Raw genomic sequence first — 27504 nt, 5'->3', positions numbered from 1 at the left:
GCAGCCTGCATGTCCCATCTCCGGCTCCTACGTGTAGGGGCAGCCAGGGGGCTCCGCACGCTGCCCCGGCTCCAAGCGCTGCCCCCACAGCTCCCATTGGCTGGGAACCATGGCCAATGGGAGCTGCAGGGGTGGCACCCGCAGATGGGGCCGTGCGCAGAGCCGCCTGGCAGTGCCTTCGCATAGGAGCCAGAGGGAGAACATGCCGCTGCTTCCGACAGCTGCTTGAGGTAAGAGCTGCCTGGAGCCTGCATCCCTTACCCCTTCCTGGCCACCAACCCCCTGCCCAAGCCTGGAGCCCCCCCCACACCCTGAACCCCTCATTTCTAGGCCCACCCTGGAACCCGCACCCCCAGCCCAGAGCCTGTACTCCTCCCACACCTCAACCCCCTGCCTCAGCCCAGAGCCCCCTCCTATACTCCAAACCCCTCGGTTACACCCCCCAGCCCAGTCTACTGCACCCCAAATCCCTCATCCCTGGCCCAAGACAGAGCCCTCACCCCCTCCTACACCCCCACTCCCCGAGCCAGCCAGCTGAAAATGAGCGTGTGAGGGTGGGGAGAACGAGCGACGGGGGCGGGGGGGGAGAGTGAGCGGGGGCAGGGCCTTGGAGGAGGGGTTGGGCGGCGGGGGCAAGGGTGCTCAGTTTTGTGAGTAGAAAGTTGGCAACCCTATGCCTACTGCACTGTGGTAGCTATACAAATAATGAATAACAATATGTCAACTGGGTCTTATTATAGACCCACTTCTTCCTCTATCCTTCAGTAATTTTATTTTAGTGTTGCTTTTAGTTTTGTAATAATATGCCTCTGAATTTATAATTATATATAATCACAGTCTCTGATTATACTTTCATCTACCTTCCCATTATAATCTCAGGGTTTTTTTTTTTTTTTTTATTATAATCCTATTTGAACTAATGGGTACCAGAAATTGTTCTCATTTGGAATGTCCCCCTCCCGAGTCCTTTTTGCCGGATTGAACGGCTTAAACTGGGATGCTGGTCTCATTACATTGGTTGTCCCGCCCGGCCGCCCCTCTTTCTGGTTATCACGCCTGGAGCCGCCTGTACTAGCTGCGCACGCGCAGTGCCCGCATTCCATCATGGCGGAGCCGTCTGGCGGCGTCTGGGGCGCTTGGCAGCGCTGAGGTTGGGCAGTGGTTACGCTCGCGTCGCGCCCCGCTCGGTGAGTGGTGTTACCCCTGCCGGACGGACTCCCCGCCGGGCACTGCGTAAACCCGGGCGGCTGGGGCAGAGCGGGCGCTGCCCAGCCGGGGCGGTGCGTGCGGTGCCAGGAGCTGGGGGGCGCCATGGGGCCTGTTGGGGTGGGGCGCTTACTGGGAGGCTCGTAGGGTGCAGGGGGCGCAGCGCAGGAGGTGGGGGAATGGGGGCAGGAAGCGCAGCGTGGGGGAGTGGGGGCAGAAGGGGATGGGGAGACAGGGAGCGCACCGTGCGGGAATGGGGGCAGAAGGGGGCAGGAAGCGCACCGTGGGGGAATGGGGGCAGAAGGGGGCGGGAATGGGGGCAGGAAGCGCACCGTGGGGGCAGAAGGGGGCAGGGAGCGCACCGTGCGGGAATGGGGACAGAAGGATGCAGAGGGCACCGGGATGGGGTGGGGGGTAGGGCGTGTACCGCGGGAGATGGGGGCGCAGGAGGGTAGGGAGCGCACTGGGGGAGCGGTTACTGACATTTCTGTCCTGGTGCACATATCAGACTCCTCCCCCTTTTCCGTGGGGCAGGCAGATGGGGTGCTGGACTGAGACCATAGTAAGGTTCCCCCTTTTGAGATGAGAGTTTACTCCCATGAGCTCACCCCCATCTCTTCCCCAATGTGTGCCATACGGAGCCAGCTGGAACATAGCCAGCCTTCCTGTTGCCTCCCCTTCGGGCTATCTCCAGCGAATCCCCAATATTTTCCCCTGCTACTTTCCGTTTATTTGGGGGGGGGGGTTCAGGGTCTGGAGTCCCTCTCTTCCCTCCTCTCCCCCCCTCCTCCCCGGCAGCCGGCGCTGCTGCCTGCAAATGCCACGTAGCCTTCTACTTGTTCCCCTTGACTGGAGTGATCAGCAAATAGAGACTGAACACCTCCCTCAACCTCTCTCCTCTGGGTGGGAGGTGGGTAGGTCGGTCCTGCCATCTGATCTATGGCTAGTAGCGACCTGTTTTACTCCTGCCTGGTACCCCTCCAGCTAGGGGCAGCCGTGACGGTGGGTATCCTACTGTGACTGCTTTCCAGTGTGATCCTATTCTTGGCTTCTAACAAAAGGCCGTTGCTGTTACTTTAGTGTGTAGTGCTGGTGCTTGGGATGGGGAGGCCTCCAGGGACCCCTGTCTCACAGTATGCAATATGGCAACTTTCCTTCCTAATCTTTTGCAGCAGGCCCTTTATGAATTGAGTACAGCTATAATCTTTTCAACTAGCCCCTGGGTGGTACATAGCTGGCAGGTGTATTTAGCTCAGACTCAGAATTTATTTCCTCTTTATAACTATTCTTTGTCTGCTAGCTGACTTCTTATTCCTGGATGGGTTTAACACTGAAGATAGGTTAATCTTTTGTTTTTAAGCTTGCTGTTGAGACTCCTATCTCTGAATGTATGTTGTATTTTTAAAAAGAACTAGAATTTTCCAATTTCCAGCTAGTTTCTTTGTGTTTTAAAATCCTTTTCTTTCTACGGCATTTAGATTTTGCTGATATCAGAAGTCATTGCAAGTTTTGCCCAAAGCCTAAGTATTAACATTGACACAGAAAACAACTGAATTTACAGTAGAACTACGAGTTCGTGTATATCTTAGGTATTTATATAAGTCTGCAATATCAGAGTGCCTCACAATCTTCTAATGTATTTGTCCATGCAACACTCTGTGAGGTAGCGAAGTGCTGTTATCCCTATTTTACAGATGTGAGGGGCATGAGGCACACAGATATTGGTCCAAGATCATGCGTTAAGTCGGTGGTGGAGCATGGAATTGAATCCAGGTTTCCTGAGTTCCAGAGTAGTCCCCTAATCATTGGACCATCCTTTCTGTATTTTAAACCAATAAAATATCTTTGGATTTATGTACTAAAATCAACAAAATAGTCGTAGTTTATATGCTGTCCAGTGCCTTTATCAGAAAAAAAAAATTCCTTATCCCTGCCTTCCGAACTCCTCAAGTAAAAGGCAGAAAGGATGTGTGTGAAAAGGGATAAAAATGAATAACAGGAAAAATGGTTGCATTTCTTGAGACCTAAAATTATAATATATGAATTTTTGTGCCTGTTGGAAAAATAGCTAGCTGGTATGCTCTCTTCCTTTCCAAGACTTTGCCTCACTGTGTCCCAAGTCTTGCAGTCTGTGGGATCCTTGCATTTCATTGTGATCTCTTGTCATTAGATTGGGTCACGTTAGTCTGATATTTCATAATGCAGAGTTGAAAGGTCTCCCGCCAGTTCTGTCCTTCCAATAGGGTTGGGGGAAAGTGTAATGAAAATTTTCCATTGTATTTTAACCTGCAATTTTTAATTACAAGATTCTATGAAAAGATCCCTTGTATTGACCATCTTAAAGTTTCTTGGAACAAGCTATTACAAGTAGATCACTCACTTGTAGGTTCAGGATTGTTGCAACAAGATTTTCTTTTTCAAAAACTTGGCCTGGGCTGCAGTTAGGCAGTACCTTGGCAATGAATTTGAATAATTATAACTTCCAGTATATCTGTAGATATTATGCATATTTCAAGTAGTTTTCATCTTTAAAGTAATATTAGAATAACTTATTTCTTGTCATGCTCAGCAATTGTACTAAAGCATTATACCTATCAATATTTTCAAAGAATTGACTGTTGGAATTATTTGGAACAGTAACTCATAATGTGCATACTTTTTTAGAGAGAATAAAGATAACTCTGTCTACACAAATGTGTTTCCTGCTACAGTCCTTGATCACACACTATGTCCTTCTTTGAGGTTAAGTTGAAACCAGCTTTGCAACAAAGTCAAGCAGAATATTTTGGTGGGACATTTTTAAAGTGGTTTGGGGTTTTGTTGTTTTTGGAGGGGGTAACATTTTGTATTCTGTTGACTGTGTGTGGGTCTGTCAATACTAATACCAATCTTTATTTATTTTTTGGAAAAGTTTTGATGAGACCTTTAAAACCAAAATCCTGTCTGCACTGTGTATAGACAGTAAAAATTCCAGTGCCCTTTTCATAAGATAGTTTGTCCCGTTGGCCTTGGCAATGCTCTTTTTTCCCCCACCTGCAACTCCCACCAATTTTGTACAGTTACTGCATTTCAGTTGTACTGTGTGTTCCTATACTATATAGTTGTCTGTATATGCATTGTTTGAAAAATATTTTGGGATTCTTCTGTATGAAGTATATTGTATCAAAACAAAAATATGCATTTGTTTTAAGTTCAGAAAACTGGAACCCTAGCTCTAATAAAACCATTATTTAGTGACCCTGTGATTCATGAACTTTGAAAACTTAAAGTCAACTACAAAAAATACACTGGGTATGAAAAGTTCTGGGAATACTTTTCTGTGACATAAATAATTCCCTGTAACTAAGGGAGACTTAAAAATATGCCTCTGAAAGCAGGTGTGTCCTCATATTAATAAGGTTGTGATGTAGTCTTAGAGACTAAAGAAGGAAATAATCTTTATTTTAATTACAAGTCAACCTATCGCTAAATTTCAAATTATTATGAATAACCATGCCAGGTCTCTGAATCAAATTATTGCTGTTAGAAAATATAATGTAATTGTTGCAAAATAACATCAGATTTTTCCTTTCACCTGCTTTCTAGTGTGCAACATAAGGCAAATTCTGATTAAGTTTTCCCAGGTCAAGATGGTTAGTTTTCAGCTGTTATCTTTACTGCAAGCCAGACCTTAACTGAAAAGTTTTGGATTCCTGAGTGAGGAGCACACACTGAACTCTTTATTACATTCTTGAAGAGCTTATTGTAAAAGCAGCGATAATTTATTCTTTCCGTGGTGCTAACACAATCCTTTCTGTGTATCGACCAGCATAGACAGACCACTGGCTCGGAGCCCTTAGTCTATTTCCAGTCTTAATGTAAATCTACTATTGTTCTGTGTCTCTTGATTGATATGGAAACTGCCTCAGTTTTCTGAGGATTCATTTTTTCAATATTTAGACCTGGATCTTAATCAGTATATCTGACTAAAATTGACTTTCTTTAGATGATCATATTCGTAATCTAGCATTTGCAAAGACTTTGAAGTGCTTTGGCTCTCATCATATACATAAGGGCAAGGACGTTTTAATCTTTTAACATACACACTCTTTGGAGGTTGGAACTTGGTGCCAGATCCATCACTTTATTTTATTCCAAGTAAGAAGCAGTTTCTTGTTTTGTAGACTCACCTGAGTTAGATGATGATTTTAAATTTAAAATGACTTGGTTAGACTTGTAGATACTTCTGAAAGGGCACTGTCAACTTTTTAGAATAGTACTTAATTTTTGTTTGTAATATTCTGAAGGAAAAAATATTTTTTTCATTAGCAACTGTTTCCATTGACATTCGTTGAATACTCTTCCCCAATCTTGAATGTAACATGTCTGCTTTTAACAACTTCAATGAATTCAGTACCATCTACTGGAAAGCTTTTAGTAGAGCAATTTTTGTAGTTAGATTTTAGTTTGTAGCTATTGAGTTAGCACAAACAACACATTTTCTAGGCCACACAAATAGATAAATGGTTGGTTTTTCTTTACATTCCCTATCAGATAAAATATTTTTAAGGTAATTCAAATTTGAAGAAATTTGCTTAACTTTATAAATTGATTTTTAATCTTTTCCAGTTTTTTAATAATCGGACAGCATCTTTAATGACTGGGGCCTTAATTTCCAAAGAATACATTGTGTACTAGCACATCTTCATAACGTGCAAGTTATTTTTTAATACTTACATAATACTGAAACTCTATTAGCTTCATAATTGAGCTCTTAATGTATGTTGTGTGTGTATATATATATATATATATATATAAAAATACACAAGGTTGTCGTGTCATTCTGTACACACTAAATATAACTTATACTCCCGAGAGAATTCCGTGCCAAAAAATTAAAAATTCTGCATATTTTATTTGTCAAAATAACACAATATAATCGTGTCATTTTCAGTTACTTAAGTATTTTGAAATAAATTACCAATCTGCAAGTATGTCTGTAACAATACAGAAAACAGAAAAGATTCAGGAAATGTGGTTTGACACATAGATTCACTAGGCATATTAGTACATCTATATGGCTCCACAGAGCACATGGCAATGTTAATATTTCCATTATGTCAAGCACAAAAGCTTTTAAGGGTATGTCTACACAACAAAGAAGAAAATGTGTCTGGCCTGTGCTAGCTGACTCGGGGCTCAGGGTGTGGGGCTGTTTCATTGCTGTGCAGACTTCTGGGCTCAGACTAGAGACAGAGCTTTGGGACCTTCCCACTGTGCAGGGCCCTAGAGCCTGAGCTCCAGCCCGTCACTGTACAGTCTGGGTGCGGCTTGGTGGGGTGGGGGGTTTGAGTGCAAGGGTAAAGCTCCAGATGTAGGGGGGTGGGAGTTGATTGATTGGGAGGGGGGGAAGGTCTGGATGTATGGAGATTGGGCAGATGGAGAGGACAGCTCCCCACACAGTGATTCCCTCCTCCTGTGGCTGGGGCGTGAGGGCGGCAGGAAGCAGGATGTGTGTGTATGCGGCGCTTTCTGCAGCCAAGGGAGGTTCCTGGGGGTGGGTATGACCCGGCCCGGGGGCAGCCCATGCAGGGGAAGAGCAAGCCCCGTCCCCACTCCAGCCCAGCCAGGACTAGCAGCTTGAGCCCGTGCAGGGTAGGAACCACCGGGTGGGACAACCCCAGCCCTGCCATTCCAAGCGCAACTTGATAGCGAGTGAGAGGGACAAAGTCTCGCACACATGTCCAGACCCGCCCTCCCGAGAAGGTGATTTATGTCTCCCTTGGCTGCTCTTGATGTGCCTGCTCAGGACCACTGCTCAGAAGGGGTGTGTAAATCAATTATTCTGCAGGGAAAGAGTAAAATCTGAGGAGGACATTCTCTCTGCGCTTGTGCAGTAGCACAGAATTCCCCCAAAAGTAAACTTAAGACTGCCTAGGTACTGAGAGTCATACAAATTTGGCTGGCCTTAGAATTTATTTGCTGGTCTTATTGGAGTTGATCATTGGGTGCTCTGTGATGTCTTTCACCTGTGCTATCAGATGTGTGCAATGATTCATGTCCTTTTTTGATGTCAGGAAGTCTTCAGAGAAAAGAGGGCTACTTTCATCTTAATTTTACCTAAGGAAAAACTGAAGTACATTATAATTGTGAGTTGCCCAGTTGAGTTTTCACTGTTAAAATCAATAGGCACAAGATCAAGTCAACGGTGAATTAATGGTAATCGGAAATAGAACCCTCCTAGACTTATGCCCTGTTCTGTGAATCTTAGTCTTCCTGATCATATGGAGCTGACAGTTTTCTTTTTACAGTTCTTTAGTAACATTTTAAAGTGAAAAAATGTAAATGAGTGTCAAAAATTTTAAATTTGGAACTTGGATATTTCTTATTTGGAAGAAACTTGGATAAGTTATGAGCCAGTGAGTATATGGAAAAATACACACAATTAAACACTGATAGATGGAGAAGATGAAAGAAAAGGGCATTAAATGTTTCTATGTAAACATTGATTCAATAGTTAATAAGTGAAAAAAATCTATTAAAACAGTTTCTAAAATCAGCATTGTGAGTGACACACAATAGATATCAACTATTTAATTAGGAGCAGTGCGGACTTATCTTGTTTATGTTGGCATTAGGTTCACACATTTTCTTTGCTACGTGGTGTTATCGTACTGGAGACTTGCATAAGTGGCATTTGGATACAAAAAACAAGTTAAAATATATAGCAGAAACTATTTACCTGCCTAAAGCAGAAGCTGTGCTGACACACAGCAAGGAAATATTTAGTCCTAATCAGTAATAATATATTGATCAAATAAATAACTAGATGACATTTCAGATTTAAAAAAAACACAATATATTTCTAAATAGCTTTGAGATTGAAGGTTCCAATCCGGTTTAAAAATAAAGATGAATCTGAGTAAACTGAATTCTGTTTTATGTCCAGTTTGTTTCTACCTACAGCAAGGTTTCTTTATTAAAACAGTCCAAACTATGAAAGCTACAGATTCTCATGGATTCCTTTCTCTTATTTATAACTCCATAAGATCCCTGTAGAAATTATAATTGTTTCCTGAAAAATCTACAGTATTAGAAAAGTATTTAGAGAGTTTTCTGTCTCTCTTAATTTAGTTTGAGATGAGGATAAGCTGCATGGGCCACAGTTTGGGAACCAGTGAGCTAGAGTAATTTGTTTTTTTAATGGGTGGAAAATAAGTGACTGCAACATAAAAAGTTCTTGTGAAATGCAAAAGAGCTTTCTGATGTATAGATATACACTGTGTAACTTCTTAATTCTTCCTGGAAAGTTGAAAGGAGTATGTCTTTAATCTGTCATCTAATGATTGCTTTGGGGTCTGAATCTAATTAACTGTTGTTCTAATTGTTATAAGCACAAAAATGGATAATGATGGGAGAAAAAGACATTTGTAGAAGTGCTCTACAAATTAACATCCACCAAAAAGCCATAGACTTATATGTCCTTATGTAAACACTGTGCCCTTCGGTATGTTTTCAAGCACTTCTTCTATTTGGTATATAGTGTTGGCTGCAAACGGCTTACAGTCATGCATTTTGTTCTCTTGGCTAGTACAGTTGTATGATTTCCCTCCTCTCCCCAGTTCCAGACACACACTTTTTCTTTCATACAGTGAACTCTCATCTTTCAATAACGTATCACAGCTACTACATGCTCTTTGTTAAAGCCACATTTCATACTTTGTGACGTGCCATTTTGATCTTTGTAAAGGGCTGCTACTCTGCTCATTTGAATCTTCCCAATCAGTATAATTTGTTTCATTATCTTCCAAAGCAGTAGATGGAACTGGAGAAAGAACACAAGTTGGCTCATGGAGGAAGAGAGTGGTAGGTTGCAGGAAACTGGAAGACTAAATAAAAAGCAAACACCTGGGAAGAGGTACTTCAGTTATGGAGAATAGTTAATTTCTCCCATAAAATGAACAGTTGGTTGTGTAGGGAGAGGGCCGTCTTGAAACAACCACAAAAGAGATTTTTGTATGCCAAGAACTCTTTGGTAGCCATGCCTTGGTATACTGTCCTTGGTAGTTATTACTTTGTCAGGCGAAAGACATTTGTTAAGCTGACTGTTATAAATAAAGTAACACAATGATTATACATATCTACTGCTATTTAATGCCCTACAGTAAATATCTTCAACACTGATAGCACTATAAAAGGGGTTGGTTTATTTGGCTCTGCCTTGTGGAGGTTTAAGCGAAGTCAGCTACTTAGTTAATCTGTACTGTAAATGTGTTGCTCTAATTAGGATTACTGAAGGACTGTGATACTATAGGTATTTGGAAGAACAGGAATCAGGTAGTATTTAATATTTACAAAGACTTAAGGATATAAAGGTATTAACACTTTTTTTTAACCACCCAGAGATTCTAAATATTAAGTAGAGTGGATAAAAAAAAGTACAAAAGTGTGTGTTCAAATCTGTTTATTTATGTTACTAATTCTTTCCTTTCTTCCCATTGATAGTCTTAAATGGTTGTACATGGCCATTGTTATCTAAAAGGTTTCTCCAGCCATGGAAATTGTTAAAACATGGAACATCTATGAAAATGAACTTTCTGGTATGGGTACAACAACAAATGGTAATACTTTTGCCATTTCAGGTGTAGGTATCTTAAAATACAAGATTTAAGATTTTATATAACTAACCTATTAAACATTAGGTTTGAACTATAGCAACCCCAATTTTTCTGCACAACACTCTTGATTCCTAGCACTCAGTCTTTACCAAAGTGGAAAGAGAAACAAACAAAAATCAGTCATTGTTAAGGATAAAATTTCATGAAGGTCACAGAAGTCATGGATTCCATGACTTTCAGAGACCTCCGTGATATCTTCAGCTGGGACCGGAGCTGTCAGCTAGCGGGAACCCCAGAGCTCCGAGCTGCTGGCCCCGGGGCTCTCAGCCAATGTGGGTGGCAGGGGCCTTGGAGCTGTCATCCACAGTGTCAACCTTCCCTACCCCACCCCCAGCAGGAGTCTGGCTCTCATTCCCCCCACCTCACCACCCCCATGGGGCTCGGACTTCATTTGTCCCCCGTCCCTTCTCCTCCTTCCCTCCCCCCCGTTATTTTTTAGTAAAAGTCCACAAGCAGGTTGTAGGCTTCTGTGAATTTTTGTTTATTTTCCACGATCTGTCTGTGACTTATACTAAAAATAACTGTGACAAAATCTTAATCTTAGTCATTGTCAAGAACATTTTCCCTTTCTGGTGATTTTAGGAAAAGCGGAAAAAGAATGGAGGTTTCAAGTGGGACATATTCAATCAAAATTGGGAAAGCTTTCATGTTTTATAAACCTGTCCTATGTGCTGTTAGATTTAGGGCTTGCCTTCACACAAAGTTGCACTGATTTAACTAAAGGTATGATTACATGATATGAGAGCATCCACAAACAAAGCTGAACCAGTTTAACTAAGTCATTTTAACATCATTCCTTTGAGTTATTGTGTGTGTAGAGAGCAAGCCTTAGACTGACTTGCTGAGCAATCAGACTGGGACATGATAGTTTAAATATCCTTTGGAGGTTTAGTAAAAAGGTGGGGGTTTTCCCCTTGTTTTGGTGTAGCAAGGCAGTAAACACTAAGATCTCTCTTAATTTGTAGCAAGGCCTGTAATTTTTTATTTTATTTTGAAGCACAAAACTAAAGTAAATCATGCTTTGTAAATGAGTTCTTATATTGGAAAAGTTTGCATCTGAATCAGAAATTGACAGTGTAGACCAAGCTCATTTCTGATTCCCATAAGGAGATTGACTCAGAGCTAGCGGGAAAACAATTTTTGCTTTTTTTAGTGCAGATGTAGGCCTGAAAACAAACTCCTGATTGTATTAACGCTGTGAAGTCCTGTATTTACTACTGTTTTGTTGGGTTCGAAAAGAAGTGACTGGTCTCACCAGTTTCTTAATAGAGAACCTTTCCTGGGATATGATATTTTTTAATGATCTATATGTTTCATTGTTCCCTATTAGACTGCTGCTTCTCTTTGTTCACTTCTTATTTCAAAGCTTATTGAGTTTACATATTTCACAGTTTCATCTGAAAGCATTTTCAAACATTTCTTGTTATATAACTTTTTAATCCTCAAATACTGTACCCAAATTAATATCCTCCATAAGGTAAAGTAGACTTAAATCAGCCACTTAGTGGGCTTGAATTTGGTACCTTTCCACTTGGGTCTTCAAGTTAACCACCTCAGAAGCACTTCCATGTCTTTTCTGTACAATGGGCTAGTCTGAATAGACATACTCATTACCTTGAGACTGTTTCCAGGCTTAATAAGCAATATATGGGTTGTGTAGTTTCAGACAAAAGGCTACCTCTTCCAGACAGCAAATGTGAAAAATCGGGACAGGGGGTGGGGGGTAATAGGAGCCTGTATAAGAAAAAGACCCAAAAATCGGGACTGTCCCTATAAAATCGGGACATTTGGTCACCCTACCTCTTCCCCAGGAACTGAAGAAAGAGCTGGTAGCTTGCTGAGTGAGCAGCACTTGGTTCTTCTGAATGCAAATTACCTTAGAAAGGATTCAGTTTTACCTGTGTTTCTAATGAAAGAAATTACTAATTCACTCTGTTTTTCCCATTAAGGTCAAATTTTTCAAACATGGGTGCTTAAAGTTAGTTCCCTATGTAAGTAGCCTGGACTTCAGAAATTCTGAGCACATGCAGCTCCTATTGAGATCTCACAAGGGATCAGCATTCATCCAAACATTTTGCTTTTGCTACAGAAACCTGTAGCTTCTTGAGGAGGTTAAAAACCTGCTTCTGTTTTGGTGACTGAATAGAGTCTGATGCGTTGCTGTGCTGTTTGTATTATGGTAGCAGTCATGAACTGGGATCCTCTTGTGCTAGGCACTGTAGAAACACATGACAAAAAGACTGTCCTTGCCCCAAAGAGCTTACAATCTTGTCTTGTCTGTCTAGAGTTGCTTTAATTTTAAATGCAAAGCATTCAGCCTAACAGTTTTCTAAGTGTTTTCAGCCAATGCTGTGTTTATGGTTTCAGCTGTTGTGGAATTCTTTTACAGACATTTTCACAATCTTTGTTCCCTATTTTCTGGGTTCTTCATTCTCACTTTCTGTCTCTAACCTTGATCTCCAGCAATGGCTCTGCCTTTGCGACGTAAATCTGCAGTTTTCTAGCCCAAGTCATTCGTTTGCTTATCTTCGGACACTTTTGTCTGTTTTTCCTGTAATTCTTAAGGCCATTTTTTCAGATTTACAAATGAGAGATATATATGTAGGATTTCAAAGTACAGTGTTAATATACAAATAAAATGGATTCCTTCAGGCCCTAAACATCCAGAGCAATGCTTTGAGATGTAATTAGCCTATTTTCACATAAGAAATTATCTTTAATTGTGTTAAATAAGCTTAATTTACTAAGTGTTGAAGAATTCATGCTTTATAGCTTCAGGACAGCATTAGCAACATGAACAAGTTAGCTGATGCCAAAACACCTTGTATTCCCAGCAAGTGGAAAGAAACCAACTGTTGTGCACTCATCTGCTTAAACACACACACAAACCAAAAAAAAACCACCTGTAGCTGGAAAACATCTTAATCCCATTGCTCCTTGTAGTTGGAGAATTAAACACTCTAAGAGCCCAATTCTGCAAGGAGTAGAGTATCCTTAATTCCCATTGACCTAAGTGGAAATAGCACATTTCAGAAGCCACTTGGCTCCTTCATAGTATTGTGCTCTACGGATGGGATCCACAAAGGTAGTTAAGCACCTAAATCCCATTTTTAGTACCACTACGATCCACAAAATGCCCTCTCAGCTGTCTCCTGACCCTATAAGTACCTAAAGTCTCTTGGTGCCTAATTTTTTTCCACTGGGCATCCAGGCTGCAGTCTCACTATAGGCGCCTGGGCACCTGTCTTCTGCCTAAACCCCCGAGCGATTCATAAACTGGGAAAGACAGGCATTTGGCTGCCCAAGTTTTGTGCAGGGTCTGATCTGATAGGCAGCCTCTGAGCATGCCTAGCAGATTGGACCCCCTCAGTCAGAGTCATACAAAACAGCTGGAGGCAGGGGACAGAGGAGGTGCTCCCATATAATCTTTAGCCTAGTGGATAAGGTACTCACCTAGGATGTGGGAGACCCCTAGTTCAAGTTTCTTCTCCTCCTGAGAGGGAGAAGGGATTTGAACAGGGATCTGCCATCTCTCAGATGACTGCTTTAATCACTAGATTATAGTCATTCTAACTTGTTCTCTGGCCCAAATAATATCTAAGTATTCCATTGTTTAATAAAGTGTCACTCTTCTATTGAAGTTGTTCCACATCAGAGAAGCCACATCAGAATACTCCATAGCCTAATGGTTAGGGTACTCACTTGGCAGTTCTGTGTTCAAATCCTTTCTCTGCCCCCAGCTGTCTTGTTTTGGGTCCTGCATGCAACTTAGGTGGCCGGGCTCCTATTTTCCCCCAGTTCCTGGATCTCTGGCAGAGCTATATGCCTCCAGGCAGCCTGTGTTCCAGAAAAGTGACTGGGCTGAGCACACACCCCTCTGGTGGGCATCTCCTATTGACTAACTTAGGCGACTCCCCATCTAGCACGCTAACTTTGAGAATTCCAGTCTGGGGACACCTGTCTCTCCCAATTTATTGTATGCGGGGCCTAAGTTGGGCTTTGTGGATCACAGTGTTGTTTTTGATTTTTTTTCTAGGCATTGTGACATTCAGCATTGAATGCCTAAGTCCCTTTAATGCTCAGAATGCAGAGGGAGTTAAGTGTAAAAAAACCTGATACACTGTGCATGCCCAAATGGCAATATAATAGATGTTTGTATTATATAAGTTGTATATTTGGGCCTGATACTAAGTAAATTAACCATGTAGTTAAAATACTTGGGGATGACCCTTGATGTGGCAAAGGTATGGTCAGTCAACTGACCACCTAAATCTAACTAAAAAAAAACTAATAAGCTTCCAGCATCAGCTTGCACCCATGCCTCAGTTTCCCCATCTGATGATACTTCCATTGTAAATCAGTTTGAAATCTACTGGTCAAAAGCAATATTATCTAGCTCTATATATTATTTACTTAACCCCCCCCCCCCAGAGGATTATAAATTGCTTCAGTAAAAAGATTCCCCTTTGAATCGATATGATTGCAAATTAATTTCTTGGATTGGAGTGCTCAAAAAATGTCAAGGGCATATTATAAATGCAAGGGAGTCTTCCTAGTACCAAAGCCACTGCTGATATTTTGTTTTTCTGGTCCTGTCTACACTACAGGGAAATCAAGTTAACCAAAACAGCTTTTAAACATAATTCTATCCAGAAAGATTCCGACACAACTTTTATGCTGGTACAAAGTCTGGAACATGGCCCATGAAAGGATTTGTAACACAATTCTTCTTTCTGTATATTACCTGGGGAAACTGTTTTTGGAAGAACCGTTAAAAAGCAACAACAAAAGTTTCTCTGTGGTGTTGATGAGTTTCTGCGTCTCCAGATACTCTGCAATTTGTTTAAAAGCCTCCAACAAAAGAACGTTTATAATCACTATCTTGGATATGCTTCTGAGCAGTAGCACTTCCTATATGACTGCAGCAGCAGTAAAACTCTCAAATTATGGCCAGCATGTGTTTCATATAGCTTCTGGTACTGTCACGTGGAAAGTAATTCTGCACAGGAGCATCTTGCAGATTGCCACAGTGATTTAAGGTAGTGCTATCTGGTGCTTATTTGGGTATTAAGGGAGGATGAGAACAGGTTACACAGCAGCGTTCCTGCAAGAATGTACTTAATATAAAGCAGTGTAGTCTCTTTTGTAAATAATCTTATATTCTGTCTCTGGAGTTAACTTTATCCTTTTTTCCTAACACTGAGGTCTCCCAGCCTGAGAACACGGGCTTAAATTATATGGTATTTTTCCCGGTTGTAAATATAGAAAATGTTTGACTGCACATACTTGTTGGGTAAGCCCTAAAGAATATTTTCAGTGTCTGTCAATTCAACTTGTGGTGCCTTTTTGGCTAGAAGCCAAACTTTATACAAGACAGGGTGTAGAAAAAATCACTTGGGTATCATTCTGAATTATTTCCAAAGATTTAGTAAAAACTTTCTAGCTTTGAACAGATTAGTGTTATGGAGAGATGGTGGTCTCTTCAGAACTAAAATTGTAACTAGGCTTCTGTTAAAAGCCTGATTTTAATACCCCCTCTAATTTTGCCATAAATAAACCAATCTGCCTAAAACTTCTCATGTGTGGTCCTCTGGCACAGGAGAAATATTATAAGATTGGGGTGATACAACAGGGTGTCTGAGATCTGACTGATGTTTGAAAAACTGGGAATGTATTGCAGTTTGTGAAATGTTTCCTATCAAAATAGCCTGCTCTGTATTAATTCTGAATTTCTTCTTTTGTTCTCACTGGGGACTGATTTTTGATCTTTTTTCTTTTCTTTTTTTAAGTTTCTAGTTGTTCCATGGCTTGGGCAGGTGTGGGGTTTTTGAACCTGTAAACTCTAGAGGTCATAAACTCTGCTGGCAGGTTATACTAGATTTAAGATGTTCAGAAGTCAGGATGCCTCAGTAGGAATTGGCAGGGTGTTCTGTAGAGTCCCAAAGCAAGACAGGAACCCCCAGTTTTTTCTCTGCCTCAAATATAGCAATTTCATCTACATAAAATTTTCACAAGTCAAAGTTTATAAGAAGCTTTTTCCAAAAAATAAAAAGCTCTAACAATCTCTGAATTAGTTATAAATAGAGCATTAATTTATATTAGAACATGATAATTATTGGGAACAGAGGAAACACATTGGAAAATCAGAAATATCAAGTATTGTACACCAAAAAATCAGAAATATCTAGAAAATCTGGAAATATTTATTTGAGGTACCAATACCAGGTATCTATGACCCCTTAACAAATTTGGCCTTTTGATTTTTTCAGCCAGATTCCAGCTACCTAAGAAACTCTACATATCTGAATGTAAATTGTGGTTTCCCTGCTTCTAATTAAGGACTGCAGATGTCATTTTCCCCACCATCTCACCCCTGTTACAGCCCAGAGACCACATCCTGCTTATTCCCATCCACACATGATCCATGCAAGACCCAGTCCGTGTCTCCCACTACTCAAAGAGCTGGATACTTCATTTAGCCTCCCAATAGGTCAGAATCCCCACATTACAAATACAGACTGGAGTTAAACTTTGTCACAGCTATCTGGATGCAAAGGTGACAGATTTTTTTCCTTCATCCTTCTCAGCATAACTTTACTCAAGACAAAGCAGAGATAAATAACATACTATCATTCTTTAAATCAAGATTGGATATCTGTAAAAGCTAGGTTCTTGTTCCACCTGAAGTTAAGGGCTTGGTGAAAAAATTACTGGATGAAATTCTATGGCCTGTGTTACTCAAAAGATCAAACTAGATTATCATAATTGCCTCATCCAGCCTTAATCTATGAATTCATATGCTCAACATGAAAGAATTAATGTAGCACTTAGTGGGGTTGTTCTACAGTGAAATGGAGGACAAGTGGCAGTGAAAGGACGGAGTTATTGTTGATGGGTGAACTCAAACGAGTATTTCTTGGTTGGGACATTTGAAGTAAATTTAAATTACTCTTGTTTTTATCCCTAATTTTGAATTTCTTGACTTTAAAAAACCAACCAAGCAAACATGTATTAACTATGTAATAAATCTAAGATGTATACAGACCACTCTAGCATCTATGTGGTACTGTAATTAATTTTCACTATTTATGCAATCTGTTTAGCTTCTGCTCATTGCTTTATTTGGACAATTAAATTAATCTGATTTGTTTAGTCATGCTCATTTCTTGAGACTTATGCTTTAACAGGCAGTCTCTTTACTTTTTCCAAAATTTGTTTTCAGTGTTTGTGAAAAAACTTTTGGAGATCCTAAATGTTGGGTCTGAATTAGCTGGCATCTCATTTTAAATATTATTTGAAGCAGTGCTTGAAAAGTTTGACACCTACTAGACAGAGCCAACATGAAAGATTTGCAAGTGGCCTTTTATTAGAGAGGTCCTGTGCCAACACTGTTATTTCTTTACAAAATAAAAATCACAATAGATCACATGAGACTATGTATATGTGCGTGAAATTGTATTACTTATTGCCAATAACGTTAAGTCTGCTAAGGCCCACTGGAACACAGTTCCCATGGTATTCTCAAGGACATGTAGTGACCTTCTGGGGAGACGTTTGGGTATTGGGAAAATATTTTGATGTGAGACCTAGTCACTGGGTCTAAAATGTATTAAATCCAGAAATAAATACTGATCTAGCATCTGAATCCAACAAAAGGCAATTATATTTTGTTGATTATAGAAGACTGGAGGGGAAAAATCCATACAGACATTGAGTATAAACAACCTTTTCTCCTTAGAACAGGCTAATTTTCTCTCTCTTCCTTCCCCCTCGTATTACATTAAAATAGATATTGTTACTAATTAAGAGCCTTGTACATGCTGAATTCTTATTTCAGGTGTTAAGATAAAAGTAGATTACTCAAAAGTAGCATGAATGTTCATAAAAATTAGTAAAATTATTTCTATCAGGAAAAATCTGGCTCAAAATACAGTACAAACCCTGATAAAACATCTGTCAAAAAAGCACTGCTGCTTTTCTGTGGAGTGTTTTTTCCCAAGATGTTTTATTAGTTGTTGCTTCTTTTCATGAAAAACTCGCTGTGCTACTTTCTTTAGACCATTAAGCTGTGAATATATAAATGACTGGATTTTTCTCTACTTTTACAAGTCTGCCTATGACTTTATAATATCCACATTGCTTTTCCTAGGAGATTTATTTCACTAGAAACTTGTTAATTATTGTAAATTGTTGCTTACTGTTGGTGTTTTATACCAGTTGTGAATTTTTTTATGTTGAAAACAAATGCAAGTTTTTGCATAAAATAAGAGGTGTAATATCTTGTCAAGGAAAACTAATAATGACTTCATATCATAGCTTCTTGTTAGAGATGTTATGTTAAAGTTTTGATGGCGTTTCCATTATACGATCCCAGTGGATATAGTTTTATTAACTTACTTGGCAAAAGACTCTGTTTGATTTTTTTTTTCTCCCCTTAATCTTAAACACTGCCTATTAAGCTTAGATACCTTCTGTTAATTTAAGTAAAAGTCTGATATTTACCATTTCCTGTATATTAATATTGCATATACCTTTAACTTTTTGATTGAAGTAAAATATATTTGAAACTCCCCCCCCCCCTTTTTTTTTTTTTTTAAACAAAATGTTCTTAAGTAAAGAATTTCATTGTTGAGGAACTAATATCTAGTGCAGGGGTTCTCAAACTTCGTTGCACTGCAACCCCCTTCTGACAACAAAAATTACTACACAACCCCAGGAGCAGGGGGGACCAAAGTCTGAGCCCTGCTGCGGGGGGTGGAGGGGGACATAAAGCTGAAGCCCTAGGTCTTCAGCCCTCAGGTGGGAGGCCTGTAACCTGAGTCTCGCCACCCATGGCTGAAGCCCTCAGGCTTGGGCTTCAGGCCTGGGGGTGGGGCTTGGGCTTCGGCCCCAAGGCCCAACTAGTCTAATGACAGCCCTGCCAACACCATTTAAAACGGGGTCCTGACCCACAGTTTGAGAACCACTGATCTAGTGTCACTTCACTGCTACCCATTTCTTGTTATCTGTGTGGTTGCCCCCTCCCTCCCTACTTTTGGACCCCTTGTGTTCATTTAAGCATTTGGTAATACTAAGCCCAAGTCAATGGGAATCCATAATAATCGCAGCAGCGTGTGTTAGAGGATTTTGGGAGCAAGAGAGAAGGGAAGGCTGGTGTTTCAGCCGTCAGTCTCTGTGTTTTTCCTATATCTGCAAGTGAGGTCAGTCACAATGCTATATACCAGGGGTCGGCAACCTTTCATAAGTGGTGTGCCGAGTCTTCATTTATTCACTCTAATTTAAGGTTTCGCGTGCCAGTAATACATTTTAACGTTTTTAGAAGGTCTCTTTCTATAAGTCTATGATATATAACTAAACTATTGTATGTAAAGTAAATAAGGTTTTTAAAATGTTTAAGAAGCTTCATTTAAAATTAAATTAAAATGCAGAGCCCCCCGGATCGGTGGCCAGGACCCAGGCAGTGTGAGTGCCACTGAAAATCAGCTCACGTGCCGCCTTCGGCACACGTGCCATAGGTTGCCCACCCCTGCTATGTACAGTATTTGTTTTGTGGGAAGCTAGTCAGATAGACTTCTCTCTGTTTTTCTTAGAAGCCTTTGTAATCGAGACTGCCTATGGAAAATGTTGCTTTCTTTTGTAACTTTTCTTTTTCAATATGATTACCTGAATTATACCATCAGAATATTGAATTACTCAAGTGTACTTCTGATGGGGAAGTTTAAATAGGAAACATTTTTTACCTACTTACTTTTACCTGATCTTCTAGTAGTGTGAGATAAAGTTTATGAATCTTTATATATTATGCATACAACACATAGGGTATCTAAGTTTAGCTGCCTCAGTTCTGTGTAAACAGTAATCCAGCATTCTAGAATTCAACTCTTGGGAGGCTATAGGAGAATCATCCTAAGTGTTAATTTGGCTCAAAAATGCCAGTGTTGAAAGGGATTGAAAATTATATTAGAACAAAGCAGCATAATACAGAAGTAAATGTGTGACCATAATGTGTACATATTACACTGCACTTAATCCAGATACACCTCTACCCTGATATAACGCGACCCGATATAACACGAATTCGGATATAATGCGGTAAAGCAGCGCTCCGGGTGGGGGTGCTGCGCACTCCGGCGGATCAAAGCAAGTTCGATATAACGCGGTTTCACCTATAATGCGGTAAGATTTTTTTGGCTCCCGAGGACAGCGTTATATCGGGGTAGAGGTGTAGTTTAATGAACTACTACACAAAGTTGAAACAAAAATGTGAGGCTTGCTGATGCTTGTTAAAGTATTGTTGAATGCAAACATAACCAAGTTTTTTCAATTGTTGTACCTTCCATAATAAAGTCTACCAGAACCAAAGATACTTAGATACAAAAGTTAGAATATTTGATTTAATTGTATTTTACTATTTTTCACTTTTCAAGCACATTTGCCAAATTATATGTGCAGTTAACTTCAGCTACTAAAGTTTAAAAAGAATATGTACTGAAAATAACTTGAGTAACTACTTTTAGGGATGGATGATGCATTTTGATGTTTTACTGATTTTAAGATTCTGTTACCAAAACAGTGCTGTTGATGGCTTGTTTGTGGGAAGCACTGCAGATTGGTAGACTAAATCAAAACTCTATTTCTTGTGGGTATCAAAAGAATATAGAAGCCTTGTTTCTTTATTTTAAAAAATAGCAGAGTGCATCTTATACCAGACTTTAATTCATACTCCAACTAAACAAAGGTTTGGAAACAGATCCTCCAATTAATACATCATTTGGAAACCTCTGTAGAGAAATGAATCTGGCAAGAATTACATTTGTAAAATCTAATTTTACTAAAATTAACAAGTTAAATTGCATACTGACTTGAAAACCTACACTGTACGGTGACAAAGTCCCAGAAAATGTAGCTATGCCCACTGATTAATTCTCGGAATATGCTTGTGACATTCCCTAGGGTACAATCTGGACTGTTGAACAACTGTCTCCTCAATTTTCCAAAATGGGGTGCCTTTTACACTGCTTCGCTATGAGAGCAACCACTCCTTGTCTGCTCTCACACAGCCTCTAGCATGTAAATTACTCCCAGTGGTATCTGAGTGCTCTAGCCCGCCACTCCTGAATTATATTACAGTACAGAGCGACACTAGCAAATTCCCTGTCCCAGACTTCTCCCTAGAAATGTGGTGCTTGTACTGCACATTACCCTCCTGGACAATACAAGCTCATTAAAAATCCATTATTTAATTAAGAGAAAATGATCTGCACAAACCTTATCTCAAATGGAGTTTCCCAACCAACTTCAGTCCAAACACACACTAGTTTAGATAAAACAAGTTTAACTACAGAAAGATAGATTAATGCCTCATTACTTGTAATCACTTAAAGTCAGAATTGGTTATAAAGAAATAAAAGGTAAAATGCAAACTAATACCTAACTTAACAAGCTAAGTGAATTCAAATTGAAAGTCTATCTTACCACATGTTCTAGTAGTTTTACTGGCTGAATCTTTCAGCCAGGCTCTCTCCCCAACCTGTTTCCTATATACCTTAGGTATTGTGGTTGCTGTGAGTAGACATAAAGGGAGAGAGGATTTGTCTTCTCTGTTCTCACCTTTTATAATTATTTGCCTCTTTGAAAATCATCTCCAGCTGAGGTTCATGACACAGTCTGTTTGCATGGGAACCTCAAGCTGTTCTAATGCCAAAATGTAAATTTCTCACTTACACCCTTCTTCTGCCAAAGAATGGCTGCTTAACCAGGCGATAGTCCATTTGATTATGTTGACACCTGGCTGTGGTGTAAGTGTGCGTTTTGTCTTTGAGGAACTGGTTTGTGCATGCTTTTCTAAACTTGGAATATGTCTCAATAATGTTATCTTATAACTTTTACATGCAATGTTGCCACACCTATTTTGTCAGAACAGTAATGATTGGCACATCAAGTCTTCAAATGGTCCCTCACAAGGCATACTTTGTACAAAATCCGTTATAGTTTTGTTGTAAAAGGGGTGAATTTAGGGATACAGACGGTCACAATGCTTTTGCAACTCGGAAAACTACAAAATAGCACAATCCATGATGCTTTCAGATGGAATTAGTTTCCTGCTTCAGGTTGACCTAAATCAGAATTTTGGAATTTTTGTATTAGTTCATCTTTTATTAATAGTAAAAGGGTGGCCTGTGGATTTATTCAGTGCAAATAGCTTTCCAAAGCCTTACAAAAACTAATTTTTACCAAACCAGAACTTGGATATTAAGCTAATAATTTATCAAGTTTAATCATTGCACTATTTCGTTGCAGTATTGGCCAACAGACTAAGCTAGACTCATTTAATAAATTTTGTTAAAATAGCATATCCCACCAATGACAAATGGGGTTGAAGTTTTGGAAAGTAAAGTTTCTTCTTCGAGTGATGGTCCCTGTTGATGCGCATCATGCGCTTAGAGCCACTAAACTTGAAAGCATTGTCCATTGGTCTGTGCACGCACCCTGGCTCACATCATGCCTCTGACCGAGGGGATAAGAGCAGGGCAGACAGACTGCCTCTCCAGTTCCTTCTCCCACCACATGGTCTGAGTTGGAATCTTTAGTGTCCGCCGCTTTGGCTTCATTTTACTAAATAAAAATCATCTAGTTTGTAAATACTGTAGTTTTAACAGTTTTCCTGTTTAGCATTAGATTAGTCATGCTGAGGGAGTCATGGCTCTATACATCAGGGGTCCCTAGGGAGGTCCAGAATACCATCAAGGACCTCCCCTTCGATTAATTGCACCTCTTCAATAGAAGACGGATGAGTCCCTCCATACCTTGAAGGATTCCAGGGCTACCCTCTGCTAGCTGTGGATATACACGCCTGCCCTTAAGAGGAAGTTTCACCACCGATCTGTCAAATCTAGACATATGGATCAGCAGTACTATTACTGCCCTTCTCCAGTCCTCTGGGACCTTAACTATTCCCATAAGTTGTTGAAGATAATTGCTAACGGTTCCAAGATTGCTTTCACTGGTTCCTTAAGTACCCTATGACGAATTTTATCAGGCCCTGCCCACTTGCATACATCTAACTTATCTAAATATATTTTAACCTGTTCTTTTCCTGTTCTGGCTTGTGTTCCTTCCCTAACGTAAGCTTTGTTCCAAAATGTTAATACAAGAAATACAAAGTTGCAGCACTTAGTACATAGGGCCTTGATTATAACTGGTGCCTCTAGATACCACTGTAATAGAAGAAATAATAGGACTGTGAATTCTTACTATATACCAGGGATCTCAAACTCAAATGACCACGAGGGCCACATGAGGACTAGTACATTGGCATGAGAGCCGCATCACTGACGCCTCCCCCCGCCCCTGCCTCTTCCCACCCCTTCCCCAAAGTCCCCACCCCAACTCCGCCACCTCCCTGCCCCTATTCCAACCCCTTCCCCAAATTTCCGCCACCTCCCCTGAGCGTGCGGCTCCCCACTCCTCCCTCCTGGAAAGTGCTGAGCCCTGCCAAACAGCTGTTTGGCAGTGGGAAGCACCTGGAGGTAGGCAGAGGAGCGGGGACGCGGCGCGCTGGGGGGGACGGGGGGAGGGCGGCAGGTGAGTGGAGCTTGGCGGACGCAGGAAATAACTCGGGGGAGGGGGCGGGGAGCTTGGCGGGCCGAAGCAAATAACTCCGCGGGTCGCATGCAGACTGCGTCTTTGATACCCCTGCTATATACAGTAAATAATCAGAAAAATTGATTTGGGACACCACAGGACCAAAGGCTGAAAACTTGTATTTTACTATGCTGATTACTTCCATGCTGCAATAATGTAGCATTTAAAAATTGTCAATAGAATTACACCTTCAGACATAAGAGCATTCTGAATTAAGGCTGCCACAACATAGTAGTATTTATATTTGAAATTTCCTCGAGGTTGCAGTATTCCCCAGGATACATTATTTTATGTTAGAAGTTTGAGACTGGGATAGAAACTTTAAATATTTATTTGAAGTTGCAGGTGTTAGGATAATTTGTATACCTATTTTTACAATTTGATATTTTTATTAATTATTTGAATGCTGTTTCCATAAGGGTTTTTTCTTAGCTGTTAAGTATTTATTTCCATCTTCTGATATGACTGATTCTTAGATCAAAGACAATCTTGCAAAATTTTGGATAACTCATGTATGCTAAATTCATGCTATGGATAATTTTAATGATTTAGCTTTAACCCACTAAAAACAGGAGTTGTACAGTGAAAGCCATGTGACTTTCTTACTTTAAGGATTGCTAATGGCAACATTACCATACAGTTATTTTAAGTGGAATAATTATATGCAATCAGATATCAGTACATTTTGTTTGCAGCAGATCAAAAATATCACTTAGTGAACGATTATTTTATTCAGGATGCAAGTAACTTACTAATGTAGGCATGCTTAAAATAAACTTTGTGGGACAATTTCTGCCCTCACACCTGTGCAGTCCCAGTTGTTCTCTTAAAATTCCTTTGCTAAAAGCAAAGCTAAAAGGTGTTTGGTGTCCAGTTACATTATTTATTTGTATTTGGTACTGTTTGATATTTCATAATACTGTGCTGTGAGAAGTTACAGTAGCTTTGAACTAAAACTACTACTATGTCAATTATCATGAGAACTTCCTCTGAGTGAGGGAATGTTTTTCAGTTAGATGCTGTAGCTCTCTTTGACCTTGTATGCACCAAGAATTTCAGGGATTTCTCCCACCTTCACTGTAGAGCTACTCTGAACATGGTTAGATGGCATGGTGACAAACTACATCAGTCACTCTACATTAGTGCTCCTACCATTGCTACCATGGTGTAAATGCATCATTAAGTGCTGAAATAATCACAGGAATCATTTTTTCCCAATATGGAGTGTGATGCAGCAGACTAAAAGAGAACTTACTATTATACACTGAGTTAACTCAGTCTATGCAAGATTGCTAATTTAATAAACTGAAATACTCAAAGCTGCATTGTAGTAATCTGTCTAAATTGTAGAAGATGGAGAGGGAGAAAGAAATATCAGCTAAATGTAATACAGCATTTCCTGTATCCTGTTATCCTATGCAGCACATTAGACCTCATAAATATACAATAGAGACCCCAGAACTGTGCAGCACTCCTCTTTCCTTCTCCAATGCGGCCATCCCAGTCCAGTCAGTAGTCTTTCTTGCTACTAACTTTTTGATTTATTTTATGCTGCCTCTAAACTTTACTTTTTCAGTTTGTGGCAGACATTTCTATTGATAACAAGCAACTGCATTGTAAAAACTCTTAGAGGTTTGTACCACCCTGTGAGCTAAACTGGCGACTTAGAAACTTAATTCTTTCTATTGAAGCTTAAATTCTGGAGCGTAAAAATTCAGCAATTTTAAAATAACCCACCTTTATGCAGTAATTTACATGGCTGTGTAACTGTATTACACACAGGGTCCTAGTTAGTTATTTACTTCTGATGTCTCCGTGATAGTGCTGTTTCAGTTTAAAGATGCATATAATGAATTTCAGGAACTTACTTACAGAAGTAAGGTTCTGTATGGCACAAGTCTGTTCCTTAGCATCACGCTCAAGAAAATGTTTTGGGCTTTTAGTGTGTCTGTAATGTAGTGGGCCTACAGATACACCCAATAAATATTGCTCCAAATTCAAAACTGCTAAATATCCTTGGAATTACCAATAATTTGTGCATTTTTTTAAAAGTTGCAGTGATTTTGAAAATGGCTCTTGTAGTAACTTTTTTCATCTCAAATTGAAATGACTTTAACATCTTTGGGATAATTGTTTTTTTTTATGGAATAAGGAAGTCTTCTTTCTTTTTGTTCTTGGGACTTTCAAATGTCAGTGAGTTGGTATGAGTGGTGTAAGTAAAGGAACCAATTAATATAAAAAAATCTTTCTTCTGAAGAAGAGAATCTACGCTGCTATATTTTTCTTTTCAAAGATAGACACCTCATATGAAGGGCAAACGTCTATAAAAATGAGGCTAGTAAGAAAGTTATTAAAATAAAAATAGCTCCTGATCTTGATTCTGTATTTTCATTTCAGCAGGTGGTTGATGTGCGACACTGTCAATGAATGGTCATTTTAGCCATGATGGCCGACCAGCCACCTCCATTAGAAGCCACACCTATAATGAATGAAGTGCCACTTCTACCTCATATGGTTAATGGGGACAGCATACAACAGGCAAGTACACCTGTAAAACTAGAATGCATAAGTCAGTTTAGACTTTGCCTACTATGGCATTAATTGCCTAACAAGCTACTTGGAGTGATGCATATTTCAATACTGCCCATAATTGGGCTATGTGCTTTATAGGACAAGTAGAGAAATTGTGCTTGTACTACTGACAATTCTTGTTTGAAAACGCCTTGAAAATTGGGGCATTAACAGGAAATGGAAGGAAAGTAAGTGTAGTACTGATACTCAAAATCAGAAGAGTGTTTCTGTTGCTGTCTTCATTCTAACTTCTGACGCAAATATGGAGACTAGAAAAAAATCACTAAGAATCTAGATGGTGATGGAACCATGAAAATAAGCAGTAAAGCTTAGAGAATATTTTTCACTAGACAAATTTCATTGCTTTGTTATAGAATTACAAAATTAATGGATTAAAGAAGTGTGTATTTGGATTTAATAAAGCATTTAATAATTCACAAAATCTTTGATTATAACAAACTGTCTTAAATATAAATACCACTATGGATTAGAAATTGGCTGCAGTACCATAAAGAAATAATTATGTTGGAGAGAGGTGTGGTAGGATATAGCAAGGATCGGTTAGGTTGGTGATATTTAATATCTTCATTAATAATCTACAAAAAGGAGTTCACAGCACACTAATGAAAATTGTTCATGATAATTTGGAAGGAGATCAGAATATCAGTGAGGACATAAGAATAACACGAGTGCTTAGTGAGATTAGAACTGTAGGCAAAATAAAAAAGATAAAGTGTAAGCTAGTACATCTAGGGAACACTTAGCTAGAAGTGAGTTTGCAATTGGATATGGTATTCTAAAGGTTACTGCATTGTACTAAATATAAAGAGGAAGTGTTATGTGACCTAGAGATTATAGGCTCTGTACACTTCTAGCGTGATCACATTGAGAAATGTTGTATTAGGTTCCGGACATCTCATTATTTTAAAGATATTGATAAACTAGAAAGTTTTCAGAGAAGGAACAAGCAAAGGAATATATTATACTTTGTACTATAGTGGGTGTGGATTTGGGGAAATTTTAAGAGAGAGTTTATATCACACAATAAACAAAAGCTAAAAAGCATATAAACTAGCCTACCCTAGCATTTTAGCAAGGTGAAATCCCTCTTTCTAGACACTCACCAGTTGAGAGAATATTCAAATAGCTGATGCATCATGTTACACCAGGAAAATAGTAAATTGAAGTTGGTGACCAATTTGGGTGTCAGGAAGACCACCAAGAAAGGGAGGTTGCAGTAATTAAAGTGAGAGATGCTGAGGACCTAGATGAGACCATTTGCTGTCTGAGCGGGAAGAGTGGGATCTTGGAGGTGCTGAAAGGAAGAAACGAATGACATGATTTGAACACAGCCTGACTGTGAAGTATAGAGGAGTCAAAGATAACACTGCTCTACAGCCAAAATGCTTCTGAAATAAATGTAGTC

At 39.8% G+C, this 27504-nt stretch overlaps 1 protein-coding gene across 2 annotated transcripts in view; it reads left to right on the top strand.

The window, feature by feature from the left end:
* Window positions 1-1104: 1104 nt before the first annotated feature.
* The window catches only part of LOC112110003 (fibronectin type-III domain-containing protein 3A-like), a 75729-nt gene continuing 49329 nt past the window's right edge, over window positions 1105-27504 (top strand). Inside the window, exons 1-2 of one of the 2 annotated variants that reach the window (XM_024204780.3) lie at window positions 1105-1187; window positions 25908-26045. In XM_024204780.3, coding sequence (XP_024060548.1) covers window positions 25935-26045 — 111 coding nt within the window. In that variant the 5' untranslated portion in view covers window positions 1105-1187; window positions 25908-25934. Of the gene's footprint in view, window positions 1188-25904; window positions 26046-27504 lie in introns of both variants that reach the window. The other variant, XM_024204779.3, reaches the window with a different exon arrangement.

Source organism: Terrapene carolina, unplaced genomic scaffold (genome assembly GCF_002925995.2).
Source record: "Terrapene carolina triunguis isolate 2854851 unplaced genomic scaffold, T_m_triunguis-2.0 Scaffold131, whole genome shotgun sequence".
Classification (NCBI taxonomy): domain Eukaryota; kingdom Metazoa; phylum Chordata; order Testudines; family Emydidae; genus Terrapene; species Terrapene triunguis.
This window is presented reverse-complemented; position numbering and strand designations above follow the sequence as displayed.